The 22,208-nt window shown below is 41.0% G+C and overlaps 1 protein-coding gene across 3 annotated transcripts in view; it reads right to left on the reverse strand.

Annotated features, from left to right (window-relative positions):
• Positions 1-8,746: 8,746 nt before the first annotated feature.
• LOC128692572 (uncharacterized) overlaps positions 8,747-22,208 on the reverse strand; it is a 48,192-nt gene continuing 34,730 nt past the window's right edge. For all 3 annotated transcript variants that reach the window (XM_053781735.2, XM_053781750.2, XM_053781742.2), the window contains 2 exons: positions 12,584-13,624; positions 8,747-9,287 (listed from right to left, as the gene is read on the reverse strand). In XM_053781735.2, coding sequence (XP_053637710.1) covers positions 9,049-9,287; positions 12,584-13,624 — 1,280 coding nt within the window. In that variant the 3' untranslated portion in view covers positions 8,747-9,048. The remainder of the gene's footprint in view (positions 9,288-12,583; positions 13,625-22,208) is intronic.

The following is a 22,208-nucleotide window of genomic DNA, read 5'->3' on the forward strand; positions in this document are numbered from 1 at the left end:
AGAGAAAAAAGCAGATACATCCCCACCAAGTAGGGTGTTGTAACAGTAGCCCACCTCACGGGGCAGAGTGGCCTCTCCTCCCTTGACACAAACTGCTCAACCACCACCATTACTTCAAGGTGACCCAACATCGAGAGGGAAAGGAAGGATAGTTTTGTCACGGTAGGTTACACATACGTTGCTAACAGTGTGAGCCTCACATGAGGTTAACCAGAGAATTGAGGAAGGAAAAAAGGTGAGCGGTGCGTTGAGGTATCTGCGGAGATAAAAACGTTATCTATGGAGGCAAAGAAGGAATGCATGAAAGTATAGTGGTACGAACACTCTTATATGGGTGTGAAGCTGGGGTTGTAAATGCAGCAGCGAGGAGGCGGTTGGGGGCAGTGGAGATGTCCTGTCTAAGGGCAGTGTATGGTGTAAATATTATGCAGAAAATTCGGAGTGTGGAAATTAGGAAAAGGTGTGGAGTTAATAAAAGTATTAGTCAGTGGGCTGAAGAGGGGTTGTTGAGGTGGTTTGGTCATTTAGAGAGAATGGATCAAAGTAGAATGACATGGAGAGCGTATAAATGTGTAGGGGAAGGAAGGCGGGGTAGGGGTTGTCCTCGAAAAGGTTGGAGTGAGGGGGTAAAGGAGGTTTTGTGGGCGAGGGGCTTGGACTTCCAGCGTGTGTGAGCGTGTTAGATAGGAATAAATGGAGTTGAATGGTTTTTGGGACTTCACGAGCTGTTGGAGTGTGAGTAGGGTAATATTTAGTGAAGGGATTCAAGGAAACCGGTTATTATAGTTTTAGCCGGACTTGAGACCTGGAAATAGGAAGTACAATGCCTGCATTTTAAAGGAGGGATCTGGGATATTGACAGTTTGGAGGGATTTCTAAACTGTCGTATCTGAGCGCCTCTGCAAAAACAGTGATTATTTATGAGTGAGGTGAAAGTGTTGAATAATGATAAAAGTATTTTCTTTTTAGGGAATTTTCTTTCTTTTTGGGTCAACCTTCTTCGGTGGGAGACGACCGGCTTGTTAATATATATATATATATATATATATATATATATATATATATATATATATATATATATATATATATATTCTTCTTTCTTCTTTCAACACACCAGCCGTATCCCACCGAGGCGGGGTGGCCCAAAAGGAAAAACCAAAGTTTCTCCTTTTACATTTTGTAATATATACAGGAGAAGAGGTTACTAGCCCCTTGCTTCCGGCATTTTAGTCGCCTCTTACAAAACGCATGGCTTACGGAGGAAGAATTCTGTTCCACTTCCCCATGGAGGTAAGAGGAAATAAACAAGAACAAGAACTAGTAAGAAAAATGGAAGAAAACCCAGAGGGATGTGTATATACATATATGCTTGTACATGTATGTGTAGTGTGACCTAAGTGTAAGTAGAAGTAGCAAGACGTACCTGAAACCTTGCATGTTTATGAGACAGAAAAATGGACAGCAGCAATCCTACCATTATGTAAAACAATTACAGGTTTCCGTTTTACACTCACTTGGCAGGACGGTAGTACCTCCCTGGGCGGTTGCTGTTTACCAACCTACTACCTATGATATATATATATATATATATATATATATATATATATATATATATATATATATATATATATATATATATATATATATATATATATATATATTTCTTTCTTTCTTTCAACACACCGGCCGTATCCCACCGAGGCGGGGTGGCCCAAAAGGAAAAACGAAAGTTTCTCCTTTTACATTTAGTAATATATACAGGAGAAGAGGTTACTAGCTCCTTGCTCCCGGCATTTTAGTCGCCTCTTACAACACGCATGGCTTACGGAGGAAGAATTCTGTTCCACTTCCCCATGGAGGTAAGAGGAAATAAACAAGAACAAGAACTAGAAAGAAAATAGAAGAAAACCCAAAGGGGTGTGTATATATATGCTTGTACATGTATGTGTAGTGTGACCTAAGTGTAAGTAGAAGTAGCAAGACATACCTGAAATCTTGCATGTGTATGAGACAGATAAAAAAAGACACCAGCAATCTTACCATCGTGTAAAACAATTACAGGCTTCAGTTTTACACTCACTTGGCAGGACGGTAGTACCTCCTGGAGTTTACCTGGAGAGAGTTTCGGGGGTCAACGCCTCCCTGGGCGGTTGCTGTCTACCAACCTACTACCTAGATATATATATATATATATATATATATATATATATATATATATATATATATATATATATATATATATATATATATATACATATATATATATATATACAGTGGTCCCTCGTTTTTCGTAATTAATCCGTTCCTGGAGGAGCTACTATAAACGAAATTTACGATTTGCGAATCAATTTTCCCCATAAGAAATAATGTAAATACAATTAATCTGTTCCTGACACCCAGAAGTATTAAAACAAAAAAATTTTTTTACATGAAATATACATATAGTACATAAACAATACAATGGGAAATGATGAATGAAACATTAACAGCATAACACTTACCTTTATTGGAGATTCTTCTTAGTGTATTGGAGACTGGAGGAGGAGAGAGAGCGGATTGTTTACAGTTTGGAAGGGGAATCCCCTTCCAGCAACACCTCAGGTACCAATTGCTTCTCAGGGGTTGCTTCTCTTCTCTGTTTCTTAATGCCACTAGGACCACCTTGAGAGTCACTCTAGTCCTGTCTCGCAAAGTAACTGTGGAGAGAGCTCTGTTTCTGGTGTCTCTTTAACACTTCCCTAAAATGGCCCACGACTTTGTCACTGTACATATTTCTCACCTTCTTTACCACAGGCTTGGCACTAGGAGCTTTCTTTGGAGCCATGGTAGCTTATTTAGTAATTGCAAGCACTAAAATGAGTGAAATATTATGAAATATTTCGTAGGAGCACTTGAGGGGACCTTCACTCACTGGTAAACAATGCCAGAGTGGCTGGGTAGGGAGGCCGCCCCGGCTCACACCGTGCGTACGCGTCCCGGACGAACTACTATTCGCGAGTCAACCTATGAAAAGCGAGTCCATGTTTATATGAAAATACCCCTATGATTGGCGAAATTTACGATTGCCGAGAACTACGAAAAGTGAGGGACCACTGTATATATATACACATACGTATATATATATATATATATATATATATATATATATATATATATATATATATATATATATATATATATATATATATATATATATATATATATATATATATATATATATATATATATATATATATATATATATATATATATATATTAATGAATTTATGAGTTTGTCACATGACGTTTACTTTGTATAGTTATTTCATCCCCCTCCACAAGGACTAGTGGGTGGGATGCTGTCAGTGTAATTACCACAACAATATCACTAACAGTTTGAGTTGATTACTAAGCCTGCATAATGTGGTGGCAGTGTTACCCTTTCAGAAGGAAGAACTAATCAGCTTCAGTCTGTTTCCTGGGTTTCTAAAGATTTATGTTGCCTTTTCTTTGCATCCCTTGAGGAAAAGTTGTGTAAAACTTCAGTTTATTAAATGCCTGTCATTTTTCCTCATGGGAAATGGGCACAGATTTGGCGCAAATCAAAGAACACAACCAATGAATCTGTAATACCTTGACAAGGGTCAAACAGAAGCTTCCCTGACTCACCATACATACCAGAACTATTTTGTCTACTCACCACTTGTTTATATACAGGATATGTAAACAAGACTTTCAACAGTGAACCAACTGTAGCTCTGCCGCTGCCTGCCGTAAGACTACCACATTGGCATCTATGTTAGAAATTATTGTGTACAGCGCCCGGCAACACTTCTTACTGCTCACCAACACTACCAACTGCACCACTAAGCCACCCATCTTATAACAAGAGACTTGTGCTGGGTGAGCTTCTCTGATAAACACAGTAAGATGCTTCTTTCCATAACTTGATAAAGAGCATTCCAAGCGAAACACTAACTACAAAAAAGGCTTAATCTTGTATGGCGTTTTTATTGACATACAAGTTGTCTGATCAATCAATGGAGACTTAAATAGTCAATACTTTCTCTCACTGAGTAACAACATAAAAAAAAATCCTAACATCTTAACTAATTACGATGAGCGGGACGCGCTAAACCTGTAGGGGTCATGCAGAGACTGAGAGGTAATCAAATCTGATGTATCAAAACCCCATTTTAACACCTGTATCGAGAACACCTTAATCGCCCATGAAGCAAGCAACTGGAAGACAAAATACTGATTAAAAGAACTGTGGTTCTCAGACTAGTTTTGTCCACAGAAGATGAACAACACGCCATGTGGGGGGGGGGGGGGCGTAGGTTTAACGAGGAAGGTGATGGAAGCTCAAGTTAACCATGAAGAGATACAGCATTTATCTTACATGGTGAGTGACGTATCTGGGAATGTGTGTAAGCTCACAACATGATAATGGATCATCTTAGTAGCGGAGTAAGGACTAGGGAAACACTAGAGCAAGTTACATCTATAAAAGAACCAGGGGACTCTAGGACGACCTGCAGCTTTCTAGGAGTATTTGGGATTCGCTATTGAGATCTGTTTACCTCTGTTATCTTGGTATCTCTTGATATATCTTGGAATTTCGAGAAGGATCTAGAGACCTCTAGAAACAGATGACCCCTAAAAGATTATTGTAATATCTAGAAAATATAGAAAGAATAAAAAGTTTTGTTGATCTAGAGACAAGACCGAGGATTAATAGAGACAAACAATCTCAAGGTTCGGGACTACCCACAAAGATCTAGAAATACCCAGCAACTTTAAGGACCAGCAGTAACAGCCAGGTTGATCAGGCCCTGATTCACCGTGAGGCCTGGTCACAGACCGGGCCGCGGCGACGTTGACCCCTGAAACCATCTCCAGGTATACCCAGGAACACAATAGTGAGATTATTCACTTAGAGCAGTGCTTCCCAACCTTCTCTATGTCCCGCAACGCCTAGAAAATGTTTGATTAATGTTGCACCTCCTATAAAAGTAATATCACATTTGAAGTCGAAGAAGTCAAATTTCTAATTTTTGAATCACAAATTGAACCAAATACGGTACTGCGGGTGAACAAACTGAACTAAAAAAAAAAATAAGATTTTAATTCAGTGCATAAAATGCAAATGTAAACTGAGTAATTAGAAATTGGAAATTCTAAGAATGGCCTTGGCAATTCTAAGAACAATCTTGGGTATTCTAAAAGAACCTGACAACATCCGAGGAATTTGGGAACTTTAAAAAAAAAAAAAACTTCAGAATCTCTGTATTGTCTGTGAATCTTCATAAACTTAAGAATCCTTAGAATAATATAAGAACAGTTTCACTAAACCCGTACTCACACAGGGGTTAGGGAATGGGAAGCAATCAGGTTAAATCCAAGAAAAGAACGTACGATTTCCTTCATTACGATCACCTCCCGGTACTAAAGGGCTACACTTCCTAAAGGAACTGCAGGTGCAAAGATATCGATAAATCTAAGACACCTGGAGTATACCTGGAGGGGGCTTCGGGGGTTAACGCCCCCGCGGCCTCGTGGTGGATCAGGACCTGATCAACCAGGCTGTTAATGTTGGCTGCACACAAATCGACGTACGAACCACAACCCGGCTGATCAGTTACTGACTTTAGGTGCCTTTCCAGCGCCTTCTTGAAGACAGTCAAGACAGTCCTGTGGATCCCCAGGTCTTCGTTCAGACTCCCAGATGCTTATAAAAGACATGGTAATCTTAATAGCATGAAAATCTTAATACTATAGGAAAATCCAGGAAGCATGATAATGACAAGAAAGACTTAGGAATCTTTCCAATATTGCTGTACAAGATCCTTAGAACCTACGAGGGAAGACCTTCCAAAAAAAATATCCAATTAAAAAAACCTATAAATCATGAAAACCCTTCGTGGGGACTGAATTATTACATTAAATAAAGAGCTCAAGGCGTTGTGGGCTATGAAACATAAAACTAATTTTAAAACCTTACATGGAGTGTGTTAAAATTAAATTTTACTTTCCTACAGACATCTGAAAAGACTTGAAAATATTTAAAAGAATCTCAAAGGGGACTCTAAAATACGCGAAAAATCAAACCTTGGTAAGCCTGAGGATTTTGGCACCACTTCAAGAACACTCAGGAGCAGAGATAACTCAACTTTTTGTTGTCATCTCTCTAGACCTCCAGAAAGACTAAGAACTATGTTAAAGGTTCTGAAAAGATGAATCTCTCCTCTACACTTCTCTCTTCTCCAGGTGCATAAATGCTTACTGTAACCAAACGTAACGTGCCTATGCTCAGTAAATATTCCTAACAATATATAATGAGTATAAATACCTTTTTCATTTGACAAAACAAAAAATTTGGCACATAAGAAATGACTTCTTTTAAAGATGAAGTTAAGTGAAATTATTGCACTTTTCAGGGGTAAATACTGTTATACAACTCTTGATCAACACCTGTGAGTAACTGCATCTTTGGACTGTATATCAGGAATTCGACTCTTAGAAAAGTGAGAAGTTTGTTCCACTTGTTTTATGGGTAAATTATAGTAAATGCGTCCATGTTGAACGAACCCAGTTACCATAAATGAAGAAAGATAAGATAATACAAAGAACCTGAACGCTTTCATGTGCTGGAAATTCTTAGGTATCGCCTCACTTGCTTGATACCTGAGGTATCACCTCACTTGCTTGATACCTGAGGTATCACCTCACTTGCTTGATACCTGAGGTATCACCTCACTTGCTTGATACCTGAGGTATCACCTTACTTGCTTGATACCTGAGGTATCACCTCACTTGCTTGATACCTGAGGTATCGCCTCACTTGCTTGATACCTGAGGTATCGCCTCACTTGCTTGATACCTGAGGTATCACCTTACTTGCTTGATACCTGAGGTATCACCTCACTTGCTTGATACCTGAGGTATCGCCTCACTTGCTTGATACCTGAGGTATCGCCTCACTTGCTTGATACCTGAGGTATCACCTCACTTGCTTGATACCTGAGGTATCACCTCACTTGCTTGATACCTGAGGTATCACCTCACTTGCTTGATACCTGAGGTATCGCCTCACTTGCTTGATACCTGAGGTATCGCCTCACTTGCTTGATACCTGAGGTATCACCTCACTTGCTTGATACCTGAGGTATCACCTCACTTGCTTGATACCTGAGGTATCGCCTCACTTGCTTGATACCTGAGGTATCACCTCACTTGCTTGATACCTGAGGTATCACCTCACTTGCTTGATACCTGAGGTATCACCTCACTTGCTTGATACCTGAGGTATCGCCTCACTTGCTTGATACCTGAGGTATCGCCTCACTTGCTTGATACCTGAGGTATCGCCTCACTTGCTTGATACCTGAGGTATCACCTCACTTGCTTGATACCTGAGGTATCGCCTCACTTGCTTGATACCTGAGGTATTACCTCACTTGCTTGATACCTGAGGTATCACCTCACTTGCTTGATACCTGAGGTATCGCCTCACTTGCTTGATACCTGAGGTATCACCTCACTTGCTTGATACCTGAGGTATCGCCTCACTTGCTTGATACCTGAGGTATCACCTCACTTGCTTGATACCTGAGGTATCGCCTCACTTGCTTGATACCTGAGGTATCACCTCACTTGCTTGATACCTGAGGTATCGCCTCACTTGCTTGATACCTGAGGTATCGCCTCACTTGCTTGATACCTGAGGTATCGCCTCACTTGCTTGATACCTGAGGTATCGCCTCACTTGCTTGATACCTGAGGTATCGCCTCACTTGCTTGATACCTGAGGTATCGCCTCACTTGCTTGATACCTGAGGTATCGCCTCACTTGCTTGATACCTGAGGTATCGCCTCACTTGCTTGATACCTGAGGTATCGCCTCACTTGCTTGATACCTGAGGTATCACCTCACTTGATAAAGCATATAACATGCATTTCTCTTGCCTCTCCTATTTTTCTGAAGATGTGTGTATAATTACTAGAAAGCGCTCAGGTTTTCCTGATTATTTTTTCACTGTGGTATAAGAACATAAGAAAGAAGGAACACTGTGGCAGGCCTACTGGCCCATGCGAGGCAGGTCCAAATCGCCTACTGGTTTATGCCATTGACCCAACCTGGTCAGGTCCAGGTCGCATCCACTTAATTAAGGAATATGCTTTTATATCTGCAGTTATATATATATATATATATATATATATATATATATATATATATATATATATATATATATATATATATATATATATATATATATATATTTTCAACAAGTCGGCCGCCTCCCACCGAGGCAGGGTGACCCAAAAAAGAAAGAAAATCCCCAAAAAAGAAAATACTTTCATCATCATTCAACACTTTCACCACACTCACACACAATCACTGTTTTTGCAGAAATGCTCAGAATACAACAGTTTAGAAGCATATACGTATAAAGATACACAACATATCCCTCCAAACTGCCAATATCTCAAACCCCTCCTTTAAAGTGCAGGCATTGTACTTCCCATTTCCAGGACTCAAGTCCGACTATATGAAAATAACCGGTTTCCCTGAATCCCTTCACTAAATATTACCCTGCTCACACTCCAACAGATCGTCAGGTCCCAAGTATCATTCGTCTGCATTCACTCCTATCTAACACGCTCATGCACGCTTTCTGGAAGTCCAAGCCCCTCGCCCACAAAACCTCCTTTACCCCCTCTTTCCAACCCTTTCGAGGACGACCCCTACCCCTCCTTTCTTCCCCTATAGATTTATATACTTTCCATGTCATTCTACTTTGATCCATTCTCTCTAAATGACCAAACCACCTCAACAACCCCTCTTCTGCCCTCTGACTAATACTTTTATTAACTCCACACCTTCTCAGTCTGAAAATAAAGTGGCTACTCTTTATCACAAACATTAAAATTTGGGTAGTGTGAGCGATGTTGTAAACATAGCAAGAAGCCTCTTGGACCTCTCACTGATAGTGTCGTGTACGTAACAGACGGTGGAATGAGCTTCCAGCATTACAAAGTTTTAGCACTACATAAATACTTTTATCTTCACAACTTAGTCTCGTGAGTATTGGCCAGGTTGCGGTGGAAGGCAGCGTGGATGCGAGCCCGCAGTGGGTGTTGCGGGTGAGGTGGAGACTCACCCACATGGTTGGTGTGGTGGTTGTGGAGGAAGCTGTGGTGGTGATAGTGGTGGTGATGACTGTGGTTGAGGTGGAAATGGACGGCATTGTTCAGTCGACTCAAAGATTCCTCCAAGTCTCCTTCATCACATGAATCAACATCACCTGTGGGAAATATTAGGATATATGGGCTAGCTGTATATGTTACTCTCGTCAGAATTAACAAAATTTCTATCCTATTTAAAACGTAAGTATAGTTGCAGTCACGTGACTGTCAGCTGTGTCATGCTACCTGTCAAACATACAGCTTTCATTCACTAGTTACCAGGTGTCATAAAACTACGAAGTCATAATAAATATTCTAAGTCACTCTTTACTCACCGACCTTATAAGTCACCACACATAAGAATTTGCGAGATATACGCAAAAGGTGGCAATTTTAGGTGCGTTTCACCCGAGGTAATCATGATTAATATATATATATATATATATATATATATATATATATATATATATATATATATATATATATATATATATATATATATATATATATATATATATATATATATATATATATATTACATTTTTATTTCATTACTACTGTTGCCTCTGTATTTGACTGAAGAAGCCTACTGTGTAGGCGAAACGTTTCATCAATAAAGATGCCCAGCTGTTGCATGTGTGTTAATCTTCATTACCTAGATATCCTTCAAGAAGTATACGAAAATTCATAACTGAAATACTGAGACGAAACTCAACATCCCCACCTATCCTTGGAGAGTATAAACACTGTACTTACCACCTCCAGAATACAAGTTCCATTAACCGGTTGTACTGTATTTCTTTACAAAGATCATCAACTTGCTCGCAATACAACAGCTCGTCAAATCCTGATTTATTAAACACACTTGGTCATACTAAGCTGCTGCAAGTATTATGAATGACCAAAACCTTACAGTAACCTCTTCTTAATGTTAAGGTACAGGCGAACAATCGGCATGTCTTGAATCCTAAATAAATTTAAATAATCTGGGCATGAGTGCTGTGATATTCTGTAGATGCGTAAAGAACCTGAACATAACCAGCCATAAAACGAACATACACTTGTCTCATTATACACTGAGGCGGCGCCTTTCTTATCATGACTACTGATATAAAAATAATTATATATTCTAATACTTTTCTTTAATTGAATCAGCCGTCTCTCACAAGGTAGGGTGATCCAAGGAAAGGAAATATTCATAATTATTCATTTAATAGGTATTTTGAAAAAGACCACTGACATTACAATTCAAACGACTTTCCTAACTGTAACATCCCCACGCCTCCTTCAGAGTGGAATTTCCCAACCCCAGGGCTCGTTCGGTCAACTAGTTTCCCTGGATTCCTTCACAAATCTTACACTGTTCACACTCCAACAGCACATAAACTCCCTAAAACTACATGTCTCCACTCACCCTGATCCAACATGCTCACAAATAAATGCCTACTGAGTGTTCAAGCTCCTACCACGGAAAATCTTTACAGCCTCCCTTCAACCCTATTTGGGATGACCCCTAACCCTCCTACTTACCACAAGATAAGATAAGATAAGATTTTGTTCGGATTTTTAACCCCGGAGGGTTAGCCACCCAGGATAACCCAAGAAAGTCAGTGCGTCATCGAGGACTGTCTAACTTATTTCCATTGGGGTCCTTAATCTTGTCCCCCAGGATGCGACCCACACCAGTCGACTAACACCCAGGTACCTATTTGCTGCTAGGTGAACAGGACAACAGGTGTAAGGAAACGTGTCGAATGTTTCCACCCGCCGGGAATCGAACCCGGGCCCTCCGTGTGTGAAGCGGGAGCTTTAGCCACCAGGCCACCGGGCCACCTGTGATTAATAAACTCTCTTGGTCATCCTATTCAGTTCACATATCTTTAAATCACTTTAAATGCCCGAACCATCTCAACAAACCACCCCCTGCCTTCTGAATAATACCTTTAGTAACCCCTACACTGTTTTCTAATTTCTATGTTCTAAATTCCCCGCATAATATTCACACCACACATTGCTTCCAACCAAGACATCTCTACTGGTGGCATAAACTCTTGCTTCACACGGTGAGTGTCCGGGTTCGATTCCCGGTAAGGGTGAAAACGTTGGGTGTGTTTCGTTACACCGGTTGTCTATGTTCACTCATCAGTAAAATGGGTACCTAGGTGTTAGTCGACTGGTGTGGGTCGTTCGTATCCTGGAACAAAACTGACCTAATTTGCCTGAAATGCTCTGCATAGCAAGCGGCTTTCTATACAGTAGTATGTCGTTGATGTCGGCTAGACCTGTATACCTTGTACATGTACTTGCAGAAATAAAGATATTATTATATTACTATTACTACCTTCAGCCTCCTCCTTGCTGCAACGTTTAAAGCCCATACCTCACCTTGATACAAAAGGGTTAGGACTACTGTAATTTGGTACACTCTTTTTTTTCACGACCATAAACTTCTTTCTCTCCACAGAACCCTCAACACTCTATCTAGTTGTTTATTTATCAGTTCTATGATTCACCTCACCTTTAATAGACCCATCTGCTGACACATTTATTCCTCCATATTCCCTCCCTCTAATATGACATTACACATCTCTATCTAAAGCCAAGTTTTACAAGAAAATAGTTCCCTTCTCTCCTACATAACCTAACTAGAACCTTACTCTTCTCATAAAAACTATCTTATCATTTGCTTGTTCCATATTCATAAATGCACCTAACAGTTCTTTAAGCTTCAGTGTAAACACTTGGTCTCTACATACTCTACCATTCCTAAATCCTCTTGTTTCTCTGCAATCCTACTTTCTGCCTTACCCTTAAATCTTTTAATAATTCTACCATACACTTTACCCTGTATACTCAACAAGTTCTCTTCTCAATAGTTCTTACACTCTTTTTATCCACATACTGAAATACACAAGCCACTTTAAAACTGTATCACTGCTTGCTTTAAACACTCCAATCTTAATTCCATACTGTTCCAGCTCCTTTACCCCTTTCATTCTATCAATTTTCTCATCCGCTTTCCCCACATTCACCTCTCTTCCTTACTCCTATTAGACATTATTCCTCCCTGCCCAAGGCATATCACCTCCTCCCTTTTGACCATCAACATTTAACCCTTCAAAATATTCCTTCCATCTTTCCAGTACCTTCTGCCCATCTAACATCTTCCCTCTTTCAATTTTAAATTATCGAGTCCATAGCTCCTCAAGCTTTCTCAACTCATTAATTTCTCTCAAAGGCTCTCACTTTGCACTACCTCACTACTCATTTTACTTCGCTTTTCTTTTCTCCATATATTCTGTCTTCTATAAGTCCTTTTCATATTGAGATCTCAGATATGTTAGCTGTTTCACCATCTAATATATTATCCCGTGAAAATAATTCAAGAAACTTCAATTATTAGAACAAAACTTACCATCGCTGGAGTTTGTCGAGGCCATGAAGTGATCTGTTCTCACAGCTTTTCTTGACTTGGGTCTTCTATAATATTTGAATTCCCTGGGAAGAGTGTACGATCTCGGTAGCGATATCTGACTGTCGAGATCTGATGGTATTCTGTAAGATTTATAAATAACTTTGTCTCTGTTATCCGTGTTTTTATCGCCTTTTCTATTGCGTCTTTTTATGGAATGTTTGGAGTGGCTGGATCCACTCATATCATCAGAGGGTAGGTGGTAGTTGTTGCCATACTTCCAGCGTGGGTCCTGGTAGTCGTAGTAGATCCTGGTGTTGTCCAGGTAGTGAGGCGCTAACAGTATCTCTGGGGTCTGAGAGCGATGCTTTCTGTGTGCAGGAGCAGGCAGAGGCGCCGCTGAGGGCTCCACCACCAGGTAAGTGTAGTCTAGCGGCTCAGGTTTCAGCCACGGTTGTTTCTTGGCCCGAGGGATGGGCTGACGAAGAGTTCCTGACTCAGAAATATCACTGGGATGTGGCCGCTTTAGCTTGCCAGCTTTGATTTCCTCTTCGATTTGTCGCAGTTCAGCTATCTGCTGCTGTTTTTTCTCTTGCAGCTTCTGCTGAATGTTGACACGGGATCCCACACTACCTTCATGATCACTCGACAAGGATTGTGGCAATGGACGCTTCCAGAATGGCACCATCCGACCATTGTTATTTGGCACACCTATAGAAGGCAGAACAGGTACAGGAGGAGGAACGAAACTAGTTGGCTTTTTTTTCTTCCTCTTGATGCCGGGGTTAAAGCGACAGGTGAACACCCCAGGAACATGGAGAGCATCTGGTGGGTAATGACAGCTGGGATGCTGCTGCTGCTGCTGTTGCTGCTGTAATTGCTGCTGACTTCGAGCTTCGCTCGTCTCCAAGTTGTTGGGCTTGGCGTTGCCGTTCTGCTGAGGGATGGAGGCGATGGTGCTGTTGTCACTAGCTGACAGCTCATTCAGGTAATATGGAAAAGGCATGCGGTGTGACTTGTCAGTACACTGACCCAGCTGGCATCCTACCGAAAAATTATATACTATATAAAACTTGTAATAAAGTTGGTAGAATTACCGACAATATGTAAAGTAAAAGGACACAAGTGCAACTAATGTGACATTTTATTGTGGCAACGTTTCGCTCTCCAGGAGCTTTATCAAGCCATTACAAACAATACATGGACACAGAGGGTATATAAAGGCTCAGAGTGAGGTGCAATAATAGTGAGGTACCATTTCGATGTTCACTAGTGGTGGTAGTAGTAGTAGTAGTAGTGACAAAAGTAATACAATATGGTAGAGCAATTAATTCGTACATGAGAAAAAGGATATAAAAGGTATTACTTGGGTAACATAAAAATAGGTTGGACAAATATAAACTGGAAAGAGGCAGCTTGTTTCAGTGTTCACTCCTTGTAATGTGCTTGTGTAGTATAACAGGAGAGACTATGTGATGGCAGGGTTTACTGTTTTCAGGAGGATTCTTGCTAAGACTTCGAAGATGGTGAAACTGCCGTTGTTTTGTTTAATTGTATTCGAAACAGCGATCAGTGCTGATTCGAGGCACTTGCGTCTGCGGAAATTAGTTTCTTTGATCACTAATTGGGCGTCTCTGAATTTCATGAGATGATTGGTGGAATTTCGGTGTTGTACACAGGCGTTGTTCAAGTTATCGTTCTTACATGCGTAAATGTGTTCATTGAGGCGGGTGTCGAGGTTTCTTGCTGTTTCACCTACGTAAATCTTGTAACAGCCTCCACAGGGTATAGTGTAAACTCCTGCATTGACTGGTTCGTGATGCTTGGATTTTGTCCTGGTTAGATCCTTTATTGAAGTGCTAGAAGCGATGGCGACTCTGGTGTTAGCTTGTGAAAGTACTTTTGAGGCGTTCAGTGCAACCTGGCTGTTGGGAAGAATTATAACTTTGTTGGGAGTGGTGTTGATGCGTGGAGAATTAATGATCTGAAGAGCTCATTTCTTGCAGTCTTTGATGAAAAAAGGAGGAAAATGTAACTCAGTGAATGTTTGGTGAATGTATGTACATTCCTCGTCAAGAAACTCAGCAATAGTGAGGATATATTACCAAAAACAACTGGTGGGAGCTCCATTGTTGGTGCTAGGGAAGATAGGAATAAGACAGGTAAACATGCACCAACAGGGAATACAGTCACAGAAACCCAAGGCAAACGGAAACCAAGCCTGTGCACGTACTATGCACTTGGTATCTGCAGACATGGGAAATCTGGAAAAACAGATGGGACGTGCAACTATGACCACCCTAGAAAATGCCGTGCCCATATGACAACAGGAAAATGCAAACTCCCTTCCTGTAAGCTTTTTCACCCTGAAATGTGTACCTCTTCAGTACAGGAAAGACTGTGCTATAACTTAAATTGCCAGGCACACCATCTAAAGGGGACAAAAAGATACAAAACATGCAGGCCATGGGAAAACCTGGGTAGCCACAGCCACTCAAGAGGGAGAGGTTTTTTAGTGCCAGGAAGGAAAAAAAAACTGGCAGGAAATGGCAGAAATTGTACACCAAATCCAGTCATTCCTGGAGTGGAACCACAGTCGATGGCCTCCACTCCAAACCAACAGATACAGATACTAATGCCGGAAAAAAATCCCCTTCCCCAGTACCAACAATACCACCAGTCCGATGACATTCTTCTTTGCAAATATACAGGGTCTAAAGCCAGCAACAAACAACAAAATACCTTTCATCCGTGGACTGCTTGCAGAGGCAAAGGCAATGTTCGCGGCTTTCACTGAGACCCACATAAAGGATCACTTAAACAACGAAATATGGATCCCAGGTTACAACCTATACAGATGTGACAGAGTGAACAGGCAACAGGGGGGGGGGGTTGGCCTGTATATTGCAGAGTCACTTGTTTGCACAGAACTGCTTAATGCCTCAAATGATGTAGTGGAAGTTTTAGCAGTAAAGGTCGAGAACCAAAACCTAGTCATTGTGGTAGTCTACAAGCCTCCGGATGCAACATCCCAGCAATTCCAGGAACAGCTGTCAAAAATTGACCACTGTCTGGAAAATCTTCCAGCTCCTGCACCCAACATCTTGCTCCTGGGGGATTTCAACTTAAGGCACCTAAAATGGAGGAATATAGCAAATAATATTGTTGCAGTAATAACACCAGGAGGCAGCTCTGATGAAAACTCACACTCACACGAGCTTTAAATCTCTGCACAAAATTCAATTTAAACCAGCAAGTAATAGAGCCTACTAGAATGGAGAATACACTAGACCTCATCTTCACTAACAATGATGATCTGATAAGAAATGTCACCATATCAAAAACAATATACTCAGATCACAACATAATTGAGGTTCAGACATGTATGCACAGAGCCCCAGACCGACAAAATGAGATTAGTCACGAGGGAGCATTCACCAAATTCAACTTCAATAACAAAAACATAAAGTGGAACCAAGTAAACCAAGTCCTAACCGATATAAGCTGGGAAGATATACTAAGCAACACAGACCCCAACTTATGCCTAGAACAGATTAACTTGGTGGCACTCGATGTATGCACAAGACTTATTCCTCTAAGAAAAAGGAGGAGTAGATGTAAAATAGAAAGAGACAGGCGCTCTCTTTACAGGTGACGGAAAAGAATAACAGAGCGGCTAAAAGAGGTCAATCTATCTGAAATGCGTAGGGAGACACTGGTCAGAGAAATAGCAAACATCGAACTTAAGCTAAAGGAATCTTATAGGAGTCAGGAATCGCGGGAAGAACTAAAAGCCATAAATGAAATCGAAAGAAACCCAAAGCATTTCTTCTCCTATGCCAAATCAAAGTCGAGAACAACGTCCAGTATTGGGCCCTTACTTAAACAAGATGGGTCCTACACAGATGACAGCAAGGAAATGAGTGAGCTACTCAAGTCCCAATATGACTCAGTTTTTAGCAAGCCACTAACCAGACTGAGAGTCGAAGATCAAAATGAATTTTTTATGAGAGAGCCACAGAATTTGGTTAACACAAGCCTATCTGATGTTATCCTGACGCCAAATGACTTCGAACAGGCGATAAATGACATGCCCATGCACTCTGCCCCAGGGCCAAACTCATGGAACTCCGTGTTCATCACGAACTGCAAGAAGCCCCTATTACGAGCCTTTACCATCCTATGGAGAGGGAGCATGGACACGGGGGTCGTCCCACAGTTACTAAAAACAACAGACATAGCCCCACTCCACAAAGGGGGCAGTAAAGCAACAGCAAAGAACTTCAGACTGATAGCACTAACATCCCATATCATAAAAATCTTTGAAAGAGTCCTAAGAAGCAAGATCACCACCCATCTAGAAACCCATCAGTTACACAACCCAGGGCAACATGGGTTTAGAACAGGTCGCTCCTGTCTGTCTCAACTATTGGATCACTACTACAAGGTCCTAGATGCACTAGAAGACAAAAAGAATGCAGATGTAATATATACAGACTTTGCAAAAGCCTTCGACAAGTGTGACCATGGCATAATAGCGCACAAAATGCGTGCTAAAGGAGTAACAGGAAAAGTCGGTCGATGGATCTATAATTTCCTCACTAACAGAACACAGAGAGTAGTAGTCAACAGAGTAAAGTTCGAGGCAGGCACGGTGAAAAGCTCTGTTCCACAAGGCACAGTACTCGCTCCCATCTTGTTCCTCATCCTCATATCTGACATAGACAAGGATGTCAGCCACAGCACTGTGTCTTCCTTTGCAGATGACACCCGAATCTGCATGACAGTGTCTTCCATTGCAGACACTGCAAAGCTCCAGGCGGACATCAACCAAATCTTTCAGTGGGCTGCAGAAAACAATATGAAGTTCAACGATGAGAAATTTCAATTACTCCGGTATGGTAAACATGAGGAAATTAAATCTTCATCAGAGTACAAAACAAATTCTGGCCACAAAATAGAGCGAAACACCAACGTCAAAGACCTGGGAGTGATCATGTCGGAGGATCTCACCTTCAAGGACCATAACATTGTATCGATCGCATCTGCTAGAAAAATGACAGGATGGATAATGAGAACCTTCAAAACGAGGGATGCCAAGCCCATGATGACACTCTTCAGGTCACTTGTTCTATCTAGGCTGGAATATTGCTGCACACTAACAGCACCTTTCAAGGCAGGTGAAATTGCTGACCTAGAAAATGTACAGAGAACCTTCACGGCGCGCATAACGGAGATAAAACACCTCAATTACTGGGAGCACTTGAGGTTCCTGAACCTGTATTCCCTGGAACGCAGGAGGGAGAGATACATGATTATATACACCTGGAAAATCCTAGAGGGACTAGTACCGAACTTCCACACGAAAATCACTCACTACGAAAGCAAAAGACTTGGCAGACGATGCAACATCCCCCCAATGAAAAGCAGGGGTGTCACTAGCACGTTAAGAGACCATACAATAAGTGTCAGGGGCCCGAGACTGTTCAACTGCCTCCCAGCATACATAAGGGGGATTACCAACAGACCCCTGGCAGTCTTCAAGCTGACACTGGACAAGCACCTAAAGTCAGTTCCTGATCAGCCGGGCTGTGGCTCGTACGTTGGTTTGCGTGCAGCCAGCAGTAACAGCCTGGTTGATCAGGCTCTGATCCACCAGGAGACCTGGTCACAGACCGGGCCGCGGGGGCGTTGACCCCCGGAACTCTCCAGGTAAACTCCAGGTAAACTACAAATTCGGTATGCTCTTAGAAAAAAACCCGATGATGATGCCTCTTTTGGTCTTGGTATCTTGACTGGAATAGAAGTGTGTGAGATCATTTTTATTGGTGGGTTTCCGATAAACTTGAAATCTTAGGTTGTTTTCTACTTTGTGAATGAGGACGTCGAGGAAAGGTAGCTTGTCATTGGACTCTTCTTCTAGTGTAAATTGGATCGCCGGTTCAACTGCGTTGAGCCTTGCCTGAAGATCCCGTACATCAAAACGTTTGGGAGATATTACGAGGACGTCGTCCACGCAACGTAACCAAGTGACGCTTGAAGGGATGATGTTGGCGAAGTGTTCGGACTCTAGGTGTTCCATGTATAAGTTGGCTAGGACGGCACTGATGGGGGACCCCATTCCCATGCCGTTGGTTTGTTTGTAGAGCTTGTTATTGAAAGAAAAACAGTTGAAATTAACACAGAGTTCAATCAAGTCAACAAAATCTCCGGGAGGTAGAGGAGTTTACACTATACCCTGTGGAGGCTGTGACAAGATTTACGTAGGTGAAACAGCAAGAAACCTCGACACCCGCCTCAATGAACACATTTACGCATGTAGGAACGATAACTTGAACAACGCCTGTGTACAACACCGAAATTTCACCAACCATCTCATGAAATTCAGAGACGCCCAATTAGTGATCAAAGAAACTAATTTCCGCAGACGCAAGTGCCTCGAATCAGCACTGATCGCTGTTTCGAATACAATTAAACAAAACAACGGCAGTTTCACCATCTCCGAAGTCTTAGCAAGAATCCTCCTGAAAACAGTAAACCCTGCCATCACATAGTCTCTCCTGTTATACTACACAAGCACATACAAGGAGTGAACACTGAAACAAGCTGCCTCTTTCCAGTCTATATTTGTCCAACCTATTTTTATGTTACCCAAGTAATACCTTTTATATCCTTTTTCTCATGTACGAGTTAATTGCTTTACCATATTGTATTACTTTTGTCACTATACCACTACTACTACTACTACCACTAGTGAACATCGAAATGGTACCTCACTAGTATTGCACCTCACTCTGAGCCTTTATATACCCTCTGTGTCCGTGTATTGTTTGTAATGGCTTGATAAAGCTCCTGGAGAGCGAAACGTTGCCACAATAAAATGTCACATTAGTTGCACTTGTGTCCTTTTACTTTATATATAAAACTTAATATTTGGCATTGTTGGTCTGTTTTAGGTTATTCATAATTTATAAAAAATATAATGTTTGGCTTGTAAGTGTATGCATAGTACAGAGATGGAAAATATAATTTAGAAGAAAAGTATGAAACTTAATAAAGCATTAATAAATGTATAAGGCATACAAAATAAAGAGAACCATAAGCAAATGATGTAACTGGCGGGTAGTTGTCACTAGTGTTTAGTGTATAGTGGTAGTTGTTGGCTCAGGTTATTATATAACAGTTGTCATAGCAACACCCACTTCTGCCTACCACAACTAGCATGCTACATCTGCACTTGTGACTACCTTTACATATTAACAATATTATTTACCATCATTTCTATTATCATTATTATTACTACCATCACTAATATTATCAACACTATAATTATTATAAGCATAAAGATAGTATGTAGAGCAAGCTGTTACTGGTACATGGTTTAACTAAAAGTTGTATTCCCGCAAAACCTGGTTCTGCGTATTGTTTTAATACCAACACATGTCATCCAAAAAAGTCATCCCGAGAGTTAGTTTAATATGTTTATTATGCACCCCATACCCATCCTGTGGGCGGTAGTCAAAAGATTACAGAGGTACATAATGGGTCCAGGGACTGGACTCCAAAGTTATGATAGCTGAATTAGAGAATGAACATAAAAGACGGGACTGTCGGCACAAGTAGGTAGACTTGAAATAGAGGACAAAAATAATTCCTCGAGCATCTACGATAAATGAACAAAAATAATTATAAGGTGTTGAAGTGTTTGTAATATATAAGGATGAAATATAGAAGATAGTAAGGAGAGCATATAACCTCGCGGTGGCATCGGTAGGTTTATCTGGAAAGCGGCCCAGGTTGCGTACCCAACCCCTGCAACAGATTTGGAGCAATCACTACACAGTTAAAACAAGGAAGCGTGAGTGAAAAATCCTTTACAAATTAAGATCATACAAAAGTTAAAGAGACATGAGACTTTGTAAATGGAAGGGAAGAGGGACGGATGCGGATCGCTGAGATGCCCCGAGGTAGGACAGCAAACTACCAAATGAAGTAAACGGAAAGGAGAGTGATATGAAAGATGGAGAAGCAAGGAGGGTCTGCGGTAGGCAAGACAGGGGCACAAAAATCAGAGACGCTGATCGAAAGCAGTACCTCTATCTACATCATTGAGTGTCTTAATAAGCTTAGGTTCATGTAGATCATCATGGAGGCGAACAGAGTACAGTAAGGAATGATGGCCACGGCGACTATACCAAGACAATTAAGTGTCTTTGTATGATTTTCAGTTGAGGACGAACGAAAGCACCCAGATGTAAATGTAGGCCTTGGTGGTGGGCCACATGACACTTACAGGAATTGGAGGCTGAGGAATATACCTGATCACCAAAATTATGCTTGGATATTATGACCAAAACTGAACTGAGAAAAAGAAGCACCCGACGATCTGTTCCCCACTTGAAATACGACAAAATTTAAATCACATTCAATCTGCTGAGACATCCTGCTTTTAGAGCAGTTATATGTGCATTCCATGATATCTTGCAATAAGAAGCCAAAAATTTTGCCTATCAGAGGCTGGAATGGGTGAACCGTACAGAAAGACCCTAGACCAGTGATTTTCAAACTTTTTTTTTTAATTATGGCACCCTCAAGTCACATGTCTTATACTGTAACGCCCCTAGCCAATTTGGATATAGTGCTGATCAACAGGATATTACCCATTTTGGAGACGGTTGTAACATGGTGACAGGCCCTTCTCAAACCCAACCCATCTCACCACAATTGTACTACTGCTACTTCCCACGCTACCTTCCACCTGACTACTACCATTATATATACTCATTTCTTAGTTATTTCTGTATTAACGCTGAAGAAGCCACTTGTGGCGAAACCTATCCTTTAATAAATGTCCAACTGTACATAAACCATACCACGGGCGGGGATTGAACTCATGGCAACAAAAAAGATATCACGACATAGCAAAATAAAATTAGCAAAATCAGATGAACCCCAACTCCCACCAACAGAAACAGCAAACAGACTCAATGATTTCTTCTCCACTATAGGTCAAAACCTTGCCAATAAAATCCCAAGCTCAGATACCCCACCAAATGACTACCTCACTGGCAACTACCCGAACACACTGTTCCTAGCTCCGACTAACCCATACGAAGTCTCCCTTATTATCAACGCACTGAAAAACAAGGCAGGAGATTTAAATACCTTACCACCCTTTATATACAAAAAAGCGTCACAAGTACTATCACCAATCATTGCAACACTCTTTAACAAATCCATTGAATCCTCCACCTTCCCTACAGTTCTCAGAATAGCAAGGGTCACCCCGATCCATAAAGGAGGAGACCAAACAGAGTTGAATAACTATAGGCCAATATCCAATTTACACCCTCTCTCAAAAATCTTCGAAAACTTAATTCATAAACGAATCTACTCCTACCTCATCTCCCAAAACATTCTAAACCCCTGCCAATTTGGATTCAGGCCTAATAAAAATAGCAATGATGCTATTATACACATGCTAGAACATATATACACTGCAATAGAGAAAAAAGAAGTCACACTGGGGATCTTCATTGACTTACGTAAAGCTTTTGATACAGTTGACCATGACTTGCTCTACGTAAAATTGTCACACTATGGTATAAGAGGGCACTCCCTCAACTAC

The sequence above is a fragment of the Cherax quadricarinatus genome, chromosome 6, assembly GCF_038502225.1.
Source record: "Cherax quadricarinatus isolate ZL_2023a chromosome 6, ASM3850222v1, whole genome shotgun sequence".
NCBI classification, from domain to species: domain Eukaryota; kingdom Metazoa; phylum Arthropoda; class Malacostraca; order Decapoda; family Parastacidae; genus Cherax; species Cherax quadricarinatus.